The sequence below is a fragment of the Falco biarmicus genome, chromosome 5, assembly GCF_023638135.1.
Source record: "Falco biarmicus isolate bFalBia1 chromosome 5, bFalBia1.pri, whole genome shotgun sequence".
Taxonomy (NCBI): Eukaryota; Metazoa; Chordata; class Aves; order Falconiformes; family Falconidae; genus Falco; species Falco biarmicus.
The window spans coordinates 33,248,569-33,265,379 of record NC_079292.1 but is presented as its reverse complement, the minus strand read 5'-3'; the positions used below and the strand labels follow the sequence as shown (position 1 = coordinate 33,265,379).

The window sequence follows — 16,811 nt, the reverse complement described above, 5'->3', positions numbered from 1 at the left end:
TGCTTTTGTGAACGCCATTAAAAATTCACCACAGACATCATACCTGAAGTTCTGAGGCAACCACTGATGCATAACTGACCTTGTATTTATAGAAATTATATACCAAGCAGGTTTTACGTAATTACCAGAGTACCTACTTGTATTTTCAGGCAATTTCTGACCTGTAGAATCTATCTTCAATTACTTAGATTAGATTAAGGATCTGTCTTCAAATGCATGACTACCAAAGCTATGAAATTAATGTTCTTATAACAGCACCTCATTGTAGTGATAAGGAAAAAGTAAAGAACTCTTAATTTGCAGCAGGTGTGACCTATACAGCCTCTGCTAATAAACAGGCCTACTAAGGATAAATCCACTTGTCATCAGTTTTTCCATTTCATAGGATAATGTGGAATAACCTGCTTAAAAGCATCACCAAAAAATTAAGCATTGTAAAAAGAAATATGTCAATAACTCATTTCACAATCACTTTCACATTTATTAAATTGAGCTACAATTTTATACATTAGTACAATTCTCCCAAGTGAACAAGCCTGAACAGAGCAAGTGATTCTTTGAAAAAGTAATAAAAATGCCACTTAGTATTTTTCAGCTATTTGAACAGACACATTAACAAGCAGATCCCTGTAAAACCAGCTGAAATTGCCCTTTCAGAATCAGCAATTCCAAGAACACTTAATTAACAAAATCCTTCCAGCAAGAGAAATTCCAGCAGGAATGGGAAGCGAGAAAATCATAATAAGCCGCATCAGAATTCTTCTTAGAATAGCAGAGAATTTGCCTTTCTCTGTAAACCAATACATACAGACTTTTGTAGCCCTAAAAGAACGCCCCAAAGTCTCTCATTTGAGGATTTAGAGCAGAAACTTCAGTTTTAGTTACATCTGAGGACAGGGTAAAACAATCAAAACGTAACAATGCACAAGCTATTAGAACAAGGAAGTGTTGTATCTAGAATAAGTCAGTCAGCCACAGAGGGACCAAAGTCCCTCATTTCAGCACTGCCCTTACCATCCTATGAAACACAAATTCTGTCTCAGAGGAAGGTTTAACCATAGACTATAAATACAAAACCAGGCAGACAAGCACAGGGGAAACAAATATATTTCAATTGCTCAAGAAATGCAGTTCAACATACAGTTAGTTTTGGCGACAGGCATGTTGAAACCAAAGGCTATCTATCTCTCTATATAATTAATAATACATTTTTTTTAATTTCTTAACATAAAGAATTGTACAGAATTAACAAGATGTATTACATTGAAAAGTGTACCTCACTGAATATTTGAAGTAGCCAGAAATATTTTAATTCATGGGTTAATTTTTTGTGACAGAGGTGGTTGGTTTGGGTTTGATTGGTTTTTTGGGGGGGTTTATTAGACTTTTCTGTTTTAGAGCTGATAGGAAATGCTATAGATCAGCTTGACAAAGGATATAATTGCAAAGTTTTAATTACAAAAAAAAAGCAATAGAAAGTAAAGATTTTTTTTTTCCAAAAAAAACACACTTAGCAAAATACAGGAAAGGAGGAAGTGCATTACAAAATATATATGTGCTTATTAAAATGTTTGAGATGCAATGCTCAGCTTCAGATGCCAGACCATAATGAAAAAGGATCAGTCAAGATGGTACACAGGCCAAAGGGCTAATTGGTGTGAACATTTCCGCACTTTCAGTACTGCAGATATCCTCAAAATCAGAAAAGGATGACCTGTTCTCTTTCAAGCTCAGTACCAGCATAACAAACAAAAAATGACACAAAGAACACACATATTGCTTTCATAAGAAAACTATGAAGAAAAGCTACCATTCATATTTATGCAGTCAAATCTAAAGCTTTTCACAATAAGTCGTAAAACTAAATTTCCTCTTGCATATACCCTTTCATGCACTTCAGTAGTCTAATTCTCTCTTATTTTAAAATAGGTCACTTTAACACCAAGTCAATGATGCCTTTCAGTATGGGGAACAGCCTTTATTATTCCCAATGAAAAGGAATGAACATAATTTATATTTAAAAAGTGGTTAGCATAGCTCAACAGACACTCCTCTAAGGAATTTGCCATGTATTATTCTGAAAGCATCTAAAATCTTCAGTCCCTGTAATCAGTTTAAGACACTAATTATGAAGTAATGCACATCAAGACTAAATCCTCCCTTATTTAGCTCACTCCCTGTTGTAGAAAACGTCCCTTCTTCATTTTTGTAATCTTCCACTCTAAATTCCCCAAGGGTTCCTTAAGATATTAACAAAATCATCATCATCTATTACTCCAATACTTAATCCTTCATAGTAATCTTCAAACTCAGAATAGGACACTTCACTGGGGTTGCTGCAGGACTCTCTTAATGTTTCTAGAAACGATGATTTAATTTCTTCTTCTGTAGCTTTGCCTGTGAAAGTATATTTTTCTATTAAATATGTTTTCAAGTACAGGGAATATATTGCATTGAATATACTTCAGGCAAGAAACTTCCAAATTTTAGCTTGCAAATATTATTTTCTTGAACAAATTCAATATTCTGATTTCAGAATTAAGTCACTGTCTCACTTAGTAACAGCTGCAGAAATGATTTTTCTTTAATAGAACATGATAGCATTAAATATCAACAGAGGCCACGGTCAATTTCAATGAATGACAAGATCAGGAAGATTTCTTCAAATGACTGCAAAAACTGAGTAATGCATTTGTAAACTAAAATTCTGGTAATTCAGAAATTATCTTCTATAAAGCATATGTTTAATGTAATACTAGTTCAAAGCTCTAGGAAAATATTAAAATGCAAGTTTGCATTTGAAATGTGTTCTGCAATTTACATGTGTTTTAGTGACTTAATAAGGAATATACTCAAGACTATTTCATAGCACTCAGGGAAAAAAATGGAAAAAATATAGCACTATAACACTGGAAAAACTTGTATGTGTAAAATCCCTATACCACCATGTATCTTCATGTGTTATCATTAAAAACACCAGCAATACAAAAAAAACATCCTCTCTTCTACAGGTAAAATAGAAAGAGTCAGGACACTAAGGAGGCTTTCACAATTACTAGTTTGGTACATAGAGATGTTATTTTAAAAACTCACACAAATATTTAGACTCCTATTTTTTCAATGATAGAGTTTAAACATTTTTGAGAATCCTGAGGAAAAAAAAAAAAAAAGAAGATACCAACATTTCCTCTGTAGAGGATGACAATCCTGTCCCAGAAGTAAATGAGTAACTTACTCAGAAGGAACTTCAAGTGCCAAGTACATTCAGTGTCAGTTGGAAACTGCACAGTTTGATGGAAGACAGTAACATGAAATGGGAGTATCCTCCTAAATGAAATTACTAACATCATATGTGTCACTGATAACTTGCACACCAAAGCTGAGAAATAGCTGCTTAAATGTAGTTCTACACAGGCAGGGAAAGGAATTATTCTGCATATATGCAGTATTAGCAGCTTGATAAAAAGCAAGTATTAAAATTGTGTCTATGAACTCCCTTATTATTCGTAGTTGTGTTCCAGATAGACACGTTCTAGGTCATCAGAGGAAAAAAAAAGATTCTCCTTACCAGCTCGAGTCTAAGCCAATATGAAAACAGTTTGTATTTGCAACCAGTTTCTGGATCTGGTATCTCTGCTAACAAGATGACTTCAGTAGTTACAGATTTATTATTTTTTTTGTTCACGTGAATTACCTGCCAATACTAGAGGATGTTTCTTTGCACAGTAACATTTTCTGATATCTACCATAGGCACACTCCCAGTTTTGCTGAAATCTAGTTTCATATAAGCCTATAAGGGGACAAAAAAAAAAAAAAAAAAAGAGTTTCATATAAGCACATAAGAAGAGAGTAAAAAAGCGGAAAAACTTAAAGATCAAATATTTAGATTAAATATCAAGATACTTAACTACCTAGCACATAGTTTTAGATCTTGTGTAATGGATTATGTGAAATTATCTATTTTATGTAAGGCACCAGATACCAGAAAATTATTCTAGATTATGGAGTTTCATGATTATTTTATCTCAACAGCTCTCATAACAGATGTGGTCCCCTCACTAACTCAAAAAAAAATCATTCTCTCCAAAATTTCTAGTTCATCCTTAGAATCAGAATTAAGCTGCTTCCCTCCTGCCTCCTCCAATTACTAAGATACTTGCATCATTCTGACAGAGGCCTCAACACAGCCTCTTCAGTACTGCTAAGAGCAGCTTCATTTTCATTCCGGTTTACTCAAATACACGTGCTTGATACATAAGATTAAGGGAGTCAGATCCTCTGTGACTAAAGTATGAAAGTATGTAATTTCTTTTGATCTTGATATCCAGTTGCTACTCTACCGATTGATTTGTGATCAGTGTTTCATACTGCAAACAGTTCCACGTTACATTATAGACGTATAATAAATGGCATTTTAAATATAAATAGTCTCAGGAATACAACAATCCCAACTGTAGGTCTCAAAGGAGCCAAGTATTACTGCCACCTATTTCTGGCACTGAGGGGAAAAAAATCTGCACACAGATATAGTGATCTGCTAAAATAAGGAAACATACTTCTGAAAGAGATAGTTTCATGGACTGATCTGTAAGAATAGCACACATATGCATAAACTCAAAATAATAAAGGAATTTTAATTCTAGAGTTTAAAATTAACTAATTCTACAATGAAACAGCATGCAGTCCTCTGATTTATATTTGTTTTAATGAACTGATCTGAAAATTTAAAAAGTCAATTACCAGATGCACAGTTTAAGAAAAACAACAATAACAAAAATAACCAATAACCAGAACATGATGAATAACCAACTCCAAAGTTAGACTGCAAAATATCTATACTTGGAATATCTGTAACAACTTACTTTTCTTACAAATGCTTTCCTATATTCATTCATTTCTCCAAATATGGCACGAGTAAATTCTCCATAATCGACTTTATCGCTCTTGCTGTCATCAAGAATAAGCCATAAGGATTCAAAGTCCTGCAATTTAAAAATATTTTGCTGGAGTTCTTCACTATGTCCTAGAATAAAACAATTACTAGAATAGGAAATTACAGTATTCTGTAACCCTTCCAAATCCAAACTGATTAAAATATTTTTCAAAATAACGCAAGTCATCATCAATCACAGATGAGCATAATTCACATTATATGCATTTCTGGTAGCTGCAGGTTATTTTTAAAATGTAAAATATATATATATATAAAAAAAGATAAGTAAACAGCACCTTCTAGATTATTTTTACAAGGCTAAATAAGAAAAAAATGGATTGCAATACCACTTGCTTCTTCATGATTAAAAAGGTTGCATGTTTTTAAATGTATTACTTTTTATTTTTAAGAATTTCACACAGAACCTAATGCAGAAATGTCAATATACCACAAGGGGGGAAAAAAACCCCTAAACTCAACAACCTTGCAAAAAACAGCCATTAAACTATAGATTTAAGCAAAGAAAATAACTGATTCCATAAATTAAAATAAGGTAACACCCATGATTACAGTTCCAACTAGACTTACCTCTTCAGGAATTTCCAAATGGAAAACTTTTAGAGCTTCTTTAAAGGCTGCCTGAGAGAGAAAACCATTTCTGTTCTTGTCTACTTGTCGGAAATACTTTCCTAAGCCTGTTATAACCCGAACTCCTCTTTTACTTAGTGTCTCTCTGAGTATACCTGAGGATTTAGAGGAATAAAGGACACAGAGATTACCTGAAGTTGGTCACTTGCTATGGAGCTGATATAACAGTAAAGAAACCCACAACTACTTATGAAATTTCTGGTTAAAATGACACATCCACGCATCCAGGCTCCCTTATCTTTGATGACAGAATGTCAGATCAAAATGAAACTATCAGTTACTTAATATTTGAGTAAAAATAATATAAAGCAGCAGCAACATCTTACTAAACTTTTTCAGAGATCAGAGAAAGAAAGGGAGAATGGCTAACACCCTTTACGTGCTCAGATTATAAACTGCTTACTTCTGCTAGAACTGATTACAGACCACTGTTCAACATACAAAACAATGTAGGAACACTACTTTGGTAATACAAGCATTCCATTATGGGACACAGAGTTGCTCCTTCATTGTACAAACACGTTAAATACATCTGGAAACAAGAACAAATATCAGTAATGCTGCAAAATTGCTCCAAAATGATATGCAGAGAACTATTTCTACAGTAAAAATGACAGCCTTATCAAAATCTTTAGGTAGCAGGTTTACTTTAGGGATGCCTGAGTTTCTTAGCATAATCTCTTAACAGATAATCTGCTAAGAGATTATCATAGTATATCTTCAAATTATTTGTATCTACAATTATAAAGCAAAATAGGGGGGAGGGTGACAGAAGCAAGTTTTTTTTCAAGTGAAGTTCAAACTCAGATGTATGTTAAAAGATGTCTTGAAGCACATACATGTAACCTTCTTCCCAGCTACACCAGCAACCTTAGATGTAGTCCGACAACTGAGAAATCAATTTGTGTCTATTATGCAAGGGAAAAAAAATGGAAAAACTATAAAATTGTAGAAATATCCCTAATTATTATTCCAAGAATTTTTCTAAAATTAAAAGTCTAAGCAGATTTTAGTGACCAAAGAGTGCCAACTGAAACCAGGTTTAGCTAATGACAATAAATAATGGAGATTATACAAGCTGGACAGTTTTGGTTGACCACAGGTTACAAAGACAATATACAGCACTGCATAAACATCTTCCCGTGATTTTAAACACAAAGCTATGCTTTTGTCCTAAAGACTGTAGGTAGGAACCTGAAAAAAATTGTTTACATATTCCAGAATATACTATTCAATTATACTTACATACTCTAATAAGTATAACATTAAAGACTATCAAAAATAACTTATTAACGGATAGAAATAATGGCCAAAAGAAGCATCTAGCAGAAAAATAACTGGAAAAAAATGAGATTGTGCTTGTACATTTTGCCAATAACTTTTTTAGTTTAATACCAGTTTAACATAGGATCAGCATTATGTTTCAGCATGTTTTCAGAGATTATGTTGACACAGAGATTAACATTTTATTGATTACATGTATAATTATTCTGTACTGTCTCCACAATCTTTAGCCTGACTGTTTATTTAAAGAAAAAGAGAAGAAATTATTCCTGTGGTTGATTTATGCTGCTATCACTTCCAAAAATATTTTGATAAACATTTGAATTTTGTTTAATTTCATTTATACAAATAAAATCTTTATAACGTCACTATTGTTCTTGGTGTTGACCTGAAAAGACAAAGGTGCAGAAATTAGAATAGGTTCTGCTAGACACTAACCTTGAATCTTCCTGAAAACTTTGTTGTCATCAACCACTTGCTTGGAACACTCTTGCTTGAACTCTGTAGAAGAAGCTCTAAAATAACAAAAATTAATGTTGCTTGGTGAAATTACATATAATACTACTGAATTTAAAACAGCTGTAGTAAAAAACATACTGAACTTTATATTTAATTCTTATACTACCCTTAAGCATTGCATCCAATTGCTTGGGTTTGAGATGGCACACACCCTTGCTGAACAGCCGCAGGTATACAGAAATTCCTTTCTGACAATATTCCATTAGCAGCTCCTCTACTAATTCATTAATTATAGATAATTTCTCCTGTGCATAAAAACTCCAGAAATTTATTTCAAAAGAGTCCTAATCTCCAGCTCAGGCCACTGGAAGAGCTTGTTAAAACAACTACATTTCGTTACCATCAGGAAAATAACATGAAGTAGCTACAAGTTTCTCTTTAGAAGAGAAACAAGCAAGGGTATGGACTAAAAACTGGATCAGCATATCTTAGGTGTGATCTAGGAATTATAGTGAGATTTTGTGTTTTGTCTGACAAGTTCCCTTCTGAAAAGGGCTTCCCAGAAGACTCCATCAGAAATTATTGTAAAGGTTGATAAAAAAATACTGTGGAAGAACCTACTGGAAGGAAAAGAAAAGAAAAGAAAAAAAAAGTCATAATTATCAGAACAGGAGGGCAAACAGAAACGCAGTACGGTCAACTTTGAGCTGCTTGCTTGCCAGTGCTTTGTTATGGAAGAGTACTCCCCCTGCTGCTTTCTGAGACCTCTCTGCTGCCTATTAAAGACTTTTCGTCTCAGCTTTGGGTACCTTCCCATTATGAAGTCCCTAAAAGCTTGCCTATATCAAACCACCTAAACCGTAAAGCCAACGACCACCTACACAGAGGACAGCATACTCTCTCCAAAACACATGTAAAACAAGACTCATGGCTTGTGACAGCAGGGCATAGCTGCCATTGAAAACCTGCAATAGACCTTCCGGGCTGTACCTGAGCAGAATTCTCTGTGAGTACCGTAATGGAGGTAGGAAGACTCAGTTCAAGAGTTTTGCACCAGATTGTACCGAGTTCAATAACACACCCATTCAGAAGAAAAAGACAGACTTCACAATCTGAAAATTAGTCACTAATGGAAAGAACACAGAGAGCAAATATAAAAAAGAAACAATCTGTTCCACCACAGGTAGAAAAAAATGCAAAATTATAATCCAATGAGCAGGTCTTCTTTCTGCAGCCTTCAGAGATAACATTGGATCAACTCCAAATTTCACAGGTATAAGATTAGCAACAAATGAAACAAAAAGCTGTTTACCAGAACAATAGGCTTCTGAGATGTAAAATGCCTTACATAAACTATCTGAAAATAAACATATTGTCTTTTATTTCATGGAAAACTTGCAGAAAGGGAACCACTAGCATTAAGCATCATACAACTATATATTTCTATAACAAATTACATTTGAATTTATTGTTCTATGTACTGTTAGCTCACTATGGCTCCTTTGCAAAGCTTTCAGTGTAAAAGGTCCTTAAAGTGAATATTACCATAACTGAGAACAAGCTTCATGCATCTAAACACTTGCAGAAAGAAAAATAATAGTTGGTTAAGTTGTGCTAAACAAAAGTAGTCTTTAGATACTAAACATATTTAATTGAAATTGTGTTATTGCTGGTCCCAGTCAAGGGATTGAAGCATCTGACACATGAAGAAAAGCTGGGAGAGCTGGAACTGTTTAGCCTGGAGAAAAGAAAGCCTGAGGGATCTTACCAGTGTGTATAAACACCTGACAGGAGGGAGTAAAGATAACCGAGACAGGATCTGCTAGGCGGAGCCCAGTGACAGGACAAGAGGTAGTGGGCATAAACTGAAACAAAGGAGCTTCCCTCTGAACATCAGGAAACATGTTTGTACTGAGTGTGACTGAACACTGGAATAGGTTGCCCACAGAGGTTGCAGAGTCTCCATATTTTGAGATATTTAAAAACTCAACTGGCTGCAGCCGCCCTGAGAAGCCTGCTGTAGCAAGCTCTGCTCTGAGCAGCAGGGTTGGACTAGAGACCCTCTGGAGGTCCCTTTCTATGATTCTGTGATTTTATGAAAATTTCTGCCTTGCAACATCTGATATCAACAAACACTCCTCACCAAAATTTGAGTAATCAAACTCTGACTGTATTTCCAACACTTAAGTAACTTCTGTGTTCAGGCAACACAGCAGGGTGATAAATTTTATACCAAGATTTTATTTGTGCTAAGAAACCAGTATACTCACAATAAAAGCCAGAAACGCCAGAGAAAGATGCTTTATTCCCTAGACAGTTTACTTCTGCATAGCTATTGAGAATGACCTTCAAAAATAACACATATTCAAAGATTAACCAATTACCTAACCATCTAAAAAATTTCTAAGAAATTCCCATCTTTCAGACTATGGAACAACATAATTTACCAAAACCTTTTTTTGAAAGAGCGCAGAAATGCTGTCCCACTGCCTGAAGTCTTCAACATGTGGCAATATATGGAAGAAGGAAGAATGAAGGGATAGGAAGGGGAATGAAAGGAATGAAGAAGAAAAAACAGAGAGAGAAACCCCCAGTCCTTCCCCTGCCTATGTTGAAATACTTGTGTTATCATGACTGATACAAGCTTTTAACATAACTGTCACAAAAGATTCAATAATAATAATGCTGATCACAAAAAAGCAGATTTTCCCCAAATGCAGTATTTTAGTCCATTACATAAGAAAAGTTTCAGTATATGACTTGTATATAAAAACACCTGACTTCAAACAAAGCAAACAAGGCACTTATAATGTATTTATTTTAAAATTACCTCTCAACATTCTAGAAAGTTAATGAATTACAGAACATCCACTAACATCTATTACTAAAGTCTCCTAACAACAGCCTAAATACAGATTTATTTTTTTAGCAGTATAAGATATTAGAAGCTCTTAGTAAAAAAACTTTTTTGCTTAAGGAAGGAAAGGTAGTTTGAAAAACAGCTGCACTTACTTTAGAAAATCCATAGCAGCTTCATCTATACTTATCACACGAAGGGTGAGAACTGGGTTCTGCTTAACACTTTCTGGAAGGTTATGATCAATACTTCGGAAAGTTAGGTTAGCTCCCTGTTGGCAAAGCATACAACAACTTACAAACAGGTCATGTATTTCATAAAATACATTCTTAAAACCTTGGTATGAAGTGATGGAAAAGTGCAACTAAGGTCAGTTAACCTGCTTAACTTTCTAGTACTAAGTAACAACAGCTGCAGGCTCCAAGGTGACACATTATCCTCTACATAGAGGTTTGTCTAGTAAGAGGGACTACTGTTGCCTAATCTACAGCTTAGAAACACAAGACTAGAGATTGTTGTTCCCTCAGCCAGGCTCTACTTTTCAATTTTTCTTCTCCCTTCATCCATATGGGATCCAAAACTCACTGGACCACAGAATAGTCACAGAAGGTGCCACATTGATTCCATGACAGCAAAGTTCTCTTAAAGCAGAAAAAACCCTCCAGTTATTTTCAATAACCTAAAATCATACTTGAGATAACCACTAAAAAGTAAGCCTTCCCAAAGTTCAAATCATTCCTGTGAAGTTTAACTATAAAGTTATTCTTTAAAATTGCCAAATTTCACGAATAAATATTGAATAAAAATGTTATTAGTAGCACACAGTTCTATTACCCTGCATAGTTTCTTCTAGTCTTACAAACCACCCTTCCCTTCAAGTTGGGGACAGAGAAAACACTTCATATATTCTGCAAAGTTCAGGATGCTTTTTGGTTTGGGTGAAGAGGGAAGGGGAGAGAAAGAAAAGCAGCAAACTAAACCCAAAGGATGCTGAGAAGCAGCAAAAAAAGCAGCAGCTCTAACTGTAATATCCATGCAGGCTTGGGTTATAAAGCCTCCAAAACTCATAAATTAGGAAGGGGACAGAGACACTGTTATTGTGCAAGTGTCTCAAACATTTGGATTTTGTGAGAGATTTTTACATCTTAATGTCAGCCCAGAAACCCAGTTTGCAGATCTGGAGATTCACAGATATGATGTTATTCTGAAGAGCTATCCAACTTGGCAACAGTACATTTTCTGAATGGCTTTAAGATGCATCTTTATTCAGAACACATTTCTATCTGCAGGTTACAAAGATACACAGGGCAATAATAATAATTAAAAAAACCCCAAACCTCTAAAAAATAGCTTCAATTTCCATACCATAAAGAAAGTAATCTATTTCATCTTGGAAACTCTTACATCATAGCCACATATAAACAGTTAGAATTAGGCAGGTGGTTAGACAAAACACTAAGAACTAATGTTGTCCTCTTTTAGTTTCAATACTTAATTCAAACACATTTTTGCTCTAAACTCAAGATTTGCAGGAGGATATGACGAACTCAGTGAAAACACTCTGTACTTGAAAAATTGCTCAAGTATTTATAAACCAGGAACACTTAACTCAGTACAGAAGTACAGAAGATGCAGTATGATTTGTAGTCAGTCACCAAATTATCTGGTAGATGAAGTTTACCATTGTTTCAAAAGTGCTCTCTAAAAAGCTGGTAGTACACATTTTCAAACTTCAGGTTAGTTTAAAATGTTAGTTTCATGTTTAAAAAAATGCATTTTATCATTTTATCGCGTCAAAAATGTCAGCAGACCTTGCAAAGATTATTAATTTTTATCAATTACTTTGCTCTACTTCATTTTCAGGACTTTCCTTCCCGAGTTGCTCATTTTGCCTACAAAGAGGTCTACGCTGTCTGCAGTCTTGTGCCCTCTCGTGGGAATATCGGGAACTACAGCTTAATCTGAAGCCAAAAACGGAACCTAAAACATGGGACAGCAAAATAATCCAGACTCCTGAAAATCTTTTCATTCGAAAACGTTACTGGAGGGAAAGAATCACAGAATCATAGACTGGTTTGGGTCGGAAGGGACCTTAAAGATCATCTGGTTCCAACCCCCCTGCCATGGGCAGGGACACCTTCCACTAGACCAGGTTGCTCAAAGCCCCATCCAGCCTGGCCTGGAACACTTCCAGAGATGGGGCATCCACAGCTTCTCTGGGAAACTTGTTCCAGTGTTTTTCCAGTCTCCTAATAAAGAATTTCTTCGTGATATCTAATCTAAGTCTACCCTCTTTCAGCTTAAGGCCATTACCCCTTATCCTATTTTCTCTTAAAGTTAGATCACAATTTTCAACTCAAGTATCTATAATATTACTTCCAAACCACCAACAAAATTGCCTTACATTCAGCAGAACACTTACAATATAGAAGTCACTAAGGTCATAAGCTTTCCCCTTCCTTTGTCCACGTTCATGTTGATAAATTCCCTTCTGAATGAAAGGCAAGGCATTTGTTCTGTGAAATAATTCAAAAGTGCTAGTAAAACAATTACATTTAAGTTTCTTAGATACAGTTGCAAGAAGTTTTCTAAAACCTTTTTAAAAAAAAAGTAATTTATCCTACCTATTTTTTCCAAACTGCCGAAATTCGTACACAGTAAGGGATCTGTCACATGTGAAAAAAAATCCAATCAACTCTCTACAAGCATCATGACCATTTCTAAAAGGAAAATTGAAAAGCACCTTTATGTTTTTGCATCTATATAAATCCAATTCAATGCAAACATAAAACATATTTATTCTGGAATATGCATTTTATTTCCAATGTTGCATGTTGTACAGTCTTTTTCTTTGAAAGAGCTATCTTAACCCACCATGGAATTCAACTTCTATATGTGGACATGTTTTAATGCAATATTCCGTTCTCCATAATGTTAAAAATATATTTCAAGGCTTCGTGTTTTAGGATACCAACATAATTCTCACTCAACGACTAAGGGATTACTTACACCACCAGGACTACTGCATTCATTATGGTATATGAAGCTATGATATACGAAGCTACATGGCTGAACCCTCAGCTACATCTAACAAGTACACAGTTCACTGCTTTAGAAAAGCACCACTTTCAGAGTTTAAGAATATGGTCATGTCACCACTACTCAATTCAGAACAGTTTCAAAGATGCCCTAAATCTACAACTTTAATACATAAGGAGCTACAAATGAGACACAAACCCATCTTTTCCATCCATGGCAGTTGCCACATAGTAAGACAGGGCTAAAACAACTTTTTCATTCAGCTGAAGCGCAACAGGTACGAGCACTATTATACACAGTCCCTGTGCTAACCATCCTGCCCAGAGCTACAGGTACGATGGTAACGTAACATTACTTACGCATCTTAATGTTCTACAAAGGGACTGTAAAGCCGCTATCCATCAGTCACATCAAAATTTGTATTATACATGTATGCATATATATACCCACACAGCACATAGTTTTTTCTAAACATAGGGAACAGAAATTTCAGTGCAATTAATTAGTTCAATAGAGTAAAGAATATAATTCATAAATTCATAGAGTTGAAAGGTTTCACAAAATTTGTGATTACCTTGATATAATCCTACTATCAAAGCGCAGTTTGTTAGAGAGCATGTTTTCAGTTAATCCTGATTTGGTCCTTATTCTGTGAAAATAATGCAGCATGTTAATGATACCTATATGCTCACAGAAAAACATTACATAAAAATCAACTGTTTCAAAACAGCAGAAAATGTGAAATACGGTATCCTTGGCAACTGGCTAAGGAGATGAACCTTTGTAGTTGAATTAGAAAGTAACTCAAGAGTTGTAATGTGAAATGTGTTCTGTAATTATATGAGAGTAAATTCACAGAAGGCATAGATATGAATGAGATCGTTTGTTTACATAAACTTAATATAAAGAATTAAACCTCTACCACTCACTATCCTTCCATGAATCGATGTGTTTTCTTGCAAAAACACGCACGTTGGGACTTCTTTAAGCATGTGGAGGAAGAGAAGGTTATCAGGAACAGTCAACATTGATTCACTAAGGGGAAAATGGTGCCTGACCGACCTGATAGCCTTCTCTGATGGAGTGACTGGCTGGGTCGACCAGGGAAGAGCAGTGGATGTTGTCTGCCTTGACCTCAGCAAGGTGTTTGACACTGTCTCCACAACATCCTCATAGGTAGGCTCAGTCAGTGTGGGTGAGATGGGTGGACAGTGAGGTGGATCGAGAACTGGCTGAAGGGCAGAGCTCAGAGTTGTGATCAGTGGCAGAGTCCAGCTGCAGGCCTGTAGCCAGCGGTGTGCCCCTGGGGTCGGTACTGGGTCCAGTCCTGTTCAACTTGCTCATCAGTGACCTTTGGCTGAAGGGACAGAGCATACAAAACTGGGAGCAGTGGCTGATACACCAGAAGGCTGCGCTGCCATTCTGGTGTATCAGAACTGGACAGGCTGGAGAGCTGGGCAGAGGGGAACCTAATGAAGCTCAACAAAGGCAAGTGTAAGGTCCTGCATGTGGCTTGGGGCAATCCCAACCACAAATACAGGATGGGTGGAGCACAGATTGAGAGCAGCCCCAAGGAGAAAAACTTGGGGGTGCTGGTGGATGAGAAGCTCAGCATTGCCTGGCAACATGTGCTTCCAGCCCAGAAAGCCAACCATATCCTGGGCTGAATCAAAATAAGTGTGGCCCACAGGATGAGGAAGCTGATTCTACCCCTCTACTCTGCTCTCGTGGGACCCCACCTGGAGTCCTGCGTTCAGCTCTGGTGCCCCCAACATAAGACAGACATGCACCTCTGGGAGCAAGTCCAAAGGAGATCCACAAAGATGACCAGAGGGCTAGGGCACCCCAACTATAAAGACAGGCTGAGAGAATTGGGGTTGTTCAGCCTGGAGAAGAGAAGGCTCCGGGGAGACCTTAGAGCAGCCTTCTAGTACCTGAAGGGAGCCTACAAGAAAGCTGGAGAGGGACTTTTTACAAGGGCATTAGTGAGAGGACAAGGGAGAATGGGTTTAAGCTGAAAGAGGGTAGATTTAGAGTAAATATTAAGAAGACATTCTTTACTGTGGGGGTGGCAAGACAGTGGAACAGGTTGCCCAGAGAAGCTGTGGACATGCCATCCCTGGCAGTGTCCAAGGCCAGGCTGGATGGGGCTTTGAGCAGCCTGGCCTAGTGGAAGGTGTCCCTGCCTATGGCAGCGAGGCTGGGACTAAATGATCCTTAAGGTCCCTTCCAACACAAACCATTCTATGATTCTATATTACTAGTTCCAGAAACGGAGATTTGTCCATGTGATAGGTGTAACAGATTGAAACTGTTTTTGTGTGTGTGTCCCCCTTTTTAAGAATACAAAGATGATATTTGTTGAGAAAGACTTTAGAGCAGGATGTTAAAATGTGCCGAGATGTTTGCCTGCACATTGAGAAAGATCAGCAGAAAAGAATTTGGACCTGTAGATTCACTTAATTTTATGGATCACAGTGTTTTCTCAGTTTTTCTCAAGCCCTTAGTATCACTATTTCAATGCTCACCAGCCAGGAATGACATTTAAACACCAATATGGTTAATTAATGCCGCAGAAATCAAAACATGAAAGAAAAGTATGATTATATCATTAATATCTACATTAGCACTTACAGATGCATATTTATGCAATTTTATGCACCTCAGGATAGGAATCTCTAAAAGGATATGACAAGATTACAAGCATTCCACAGCTCAGAAAAGGCTGGCAAGACCCTATGATGAACAATATCAATATAAGCTTAAGAATGTTCTTCCAGAGGATCCACAAAAAAAGGTCCCACTACACATAATTATAAGCATGGGGAGGCTACAAAAAAGGTTTCACATGAAGCTAGTGGAGCCAAGCCAGAAATAAAATATCTGGAAAGGTAAACAGACTTTGCAGAGCTGCAAATAATGGCAAACACAGCAGATCTATTTCTAAAAAAAAAAAACAAACAAAAAACCAAACAAAAAAACCAGACCACTAGAGAAAGCTTACTTCGTTTCATGGAGCATTCTTTTTCTAAAATGCATTGGTGCTCTCCCAAGTCCCAGAATTCCTTCAGCTTCCTTGTAAGCATCATCACGTGTGGACTGCTCTGGGTCACTTATAATGGCTCTGATCAGAAAGAGCAGGGAGAAGCCCTCTGAAAATTAGTAAGCTTGAATTTCAGACCTTACAAATTCTTCCTCAGGAAAGAAAACACCCAAGAATAACACAGGAATAAAATCTTGGGGTTACCCATTAAGCTTGCATGAAACTGTGGGCTTATTTTTCTGTTTGTTTTTACAGACTCTGAAGTCTATTACTCAAAATCAAATATATGCAATAATATTCTGGCAGTGCACTACTATATTCTAAATTTACATGTATATATGTATTATTTGAAGTATATTTTATATATGTATATAGAAGGCAAATCTTAGAATTACAAAGGTGTTTTTTCCTCATTTTGACTATTTCTGTAAGTATTCCATCAGTGATATTCTTTATTCACAGCTCCCTCAAAAATCAGTGACAGCAGTTAGTCATACTGGCCAATGACATCATCCAGCAAAAAGACTGGCAATTCCTCTCCCAAAGC

At 36.2% G+C, this 16,811-nt stretch overlaps 1 protein-coding gene across 7 annotated transcripts in view; it reads right to left on the bottom strand.

Annotated features, from left to right (window-relative positions):
- Positions 1 to 460: 460 nt before the first annotated feature.
- Positions 461 to 16,811, bottom strand: part of CAPS2 (calcyphosine 2) — a 33,380-nt gene continuing 17,029 nt past the window's right edge. For 6 of the 7 annotated variants that reach the window (XM_056341706.1, XM_056341705.1, XM_056341707.1 and 3 more), the window contains 10 exons: positions 16,226 to 16,345; positions 13,796 to 13,870; positions 12,807 to 12,902; positions 12,605 to 12,698; positions 10,338 to 10,453; positions 7,305 to 7,381; positions 5,523 to 5,677; positions 4,864 to 4,983; positions 3,695 to 3,791; positions 461 to 2,397 (listed from right to left, as the gene is read on the bottom strand). In XM_056341706.1, the coding sequence (XP_056197681.1) occupies positions 2,222 to 2,397; positions 3,695 to 3,791; positions 4,864 to 4,983; positions 5,523 to 5,677; positions 7,305 to 7,381; positions 10,338 to 10,453; positions 12,605 to 12,698; positions 12,807 to 12,902; positions 13,796 to 13,870; positions 16,226 to 16,345 (1,126 nt within the window). In that variant the 3' untranslated portion in view covers positions 461 to 2,221. The remainder of the gene's footprint in view (positions 2,398 to 3,694; positions 3,792 to 4,863; positions 4,984 to 5,522; positions 5,678 to 7,304; positions 7,382 to 10,337; positions 10,454 to 12,604; positions 12,699 to 12,806; positions 12,903 to 13,795; positions 13,871 to 16,225; positions 16,346 to 16,811) is intronic. The other variant, XM_056341708.1, reaches the window with a different exon arrangement.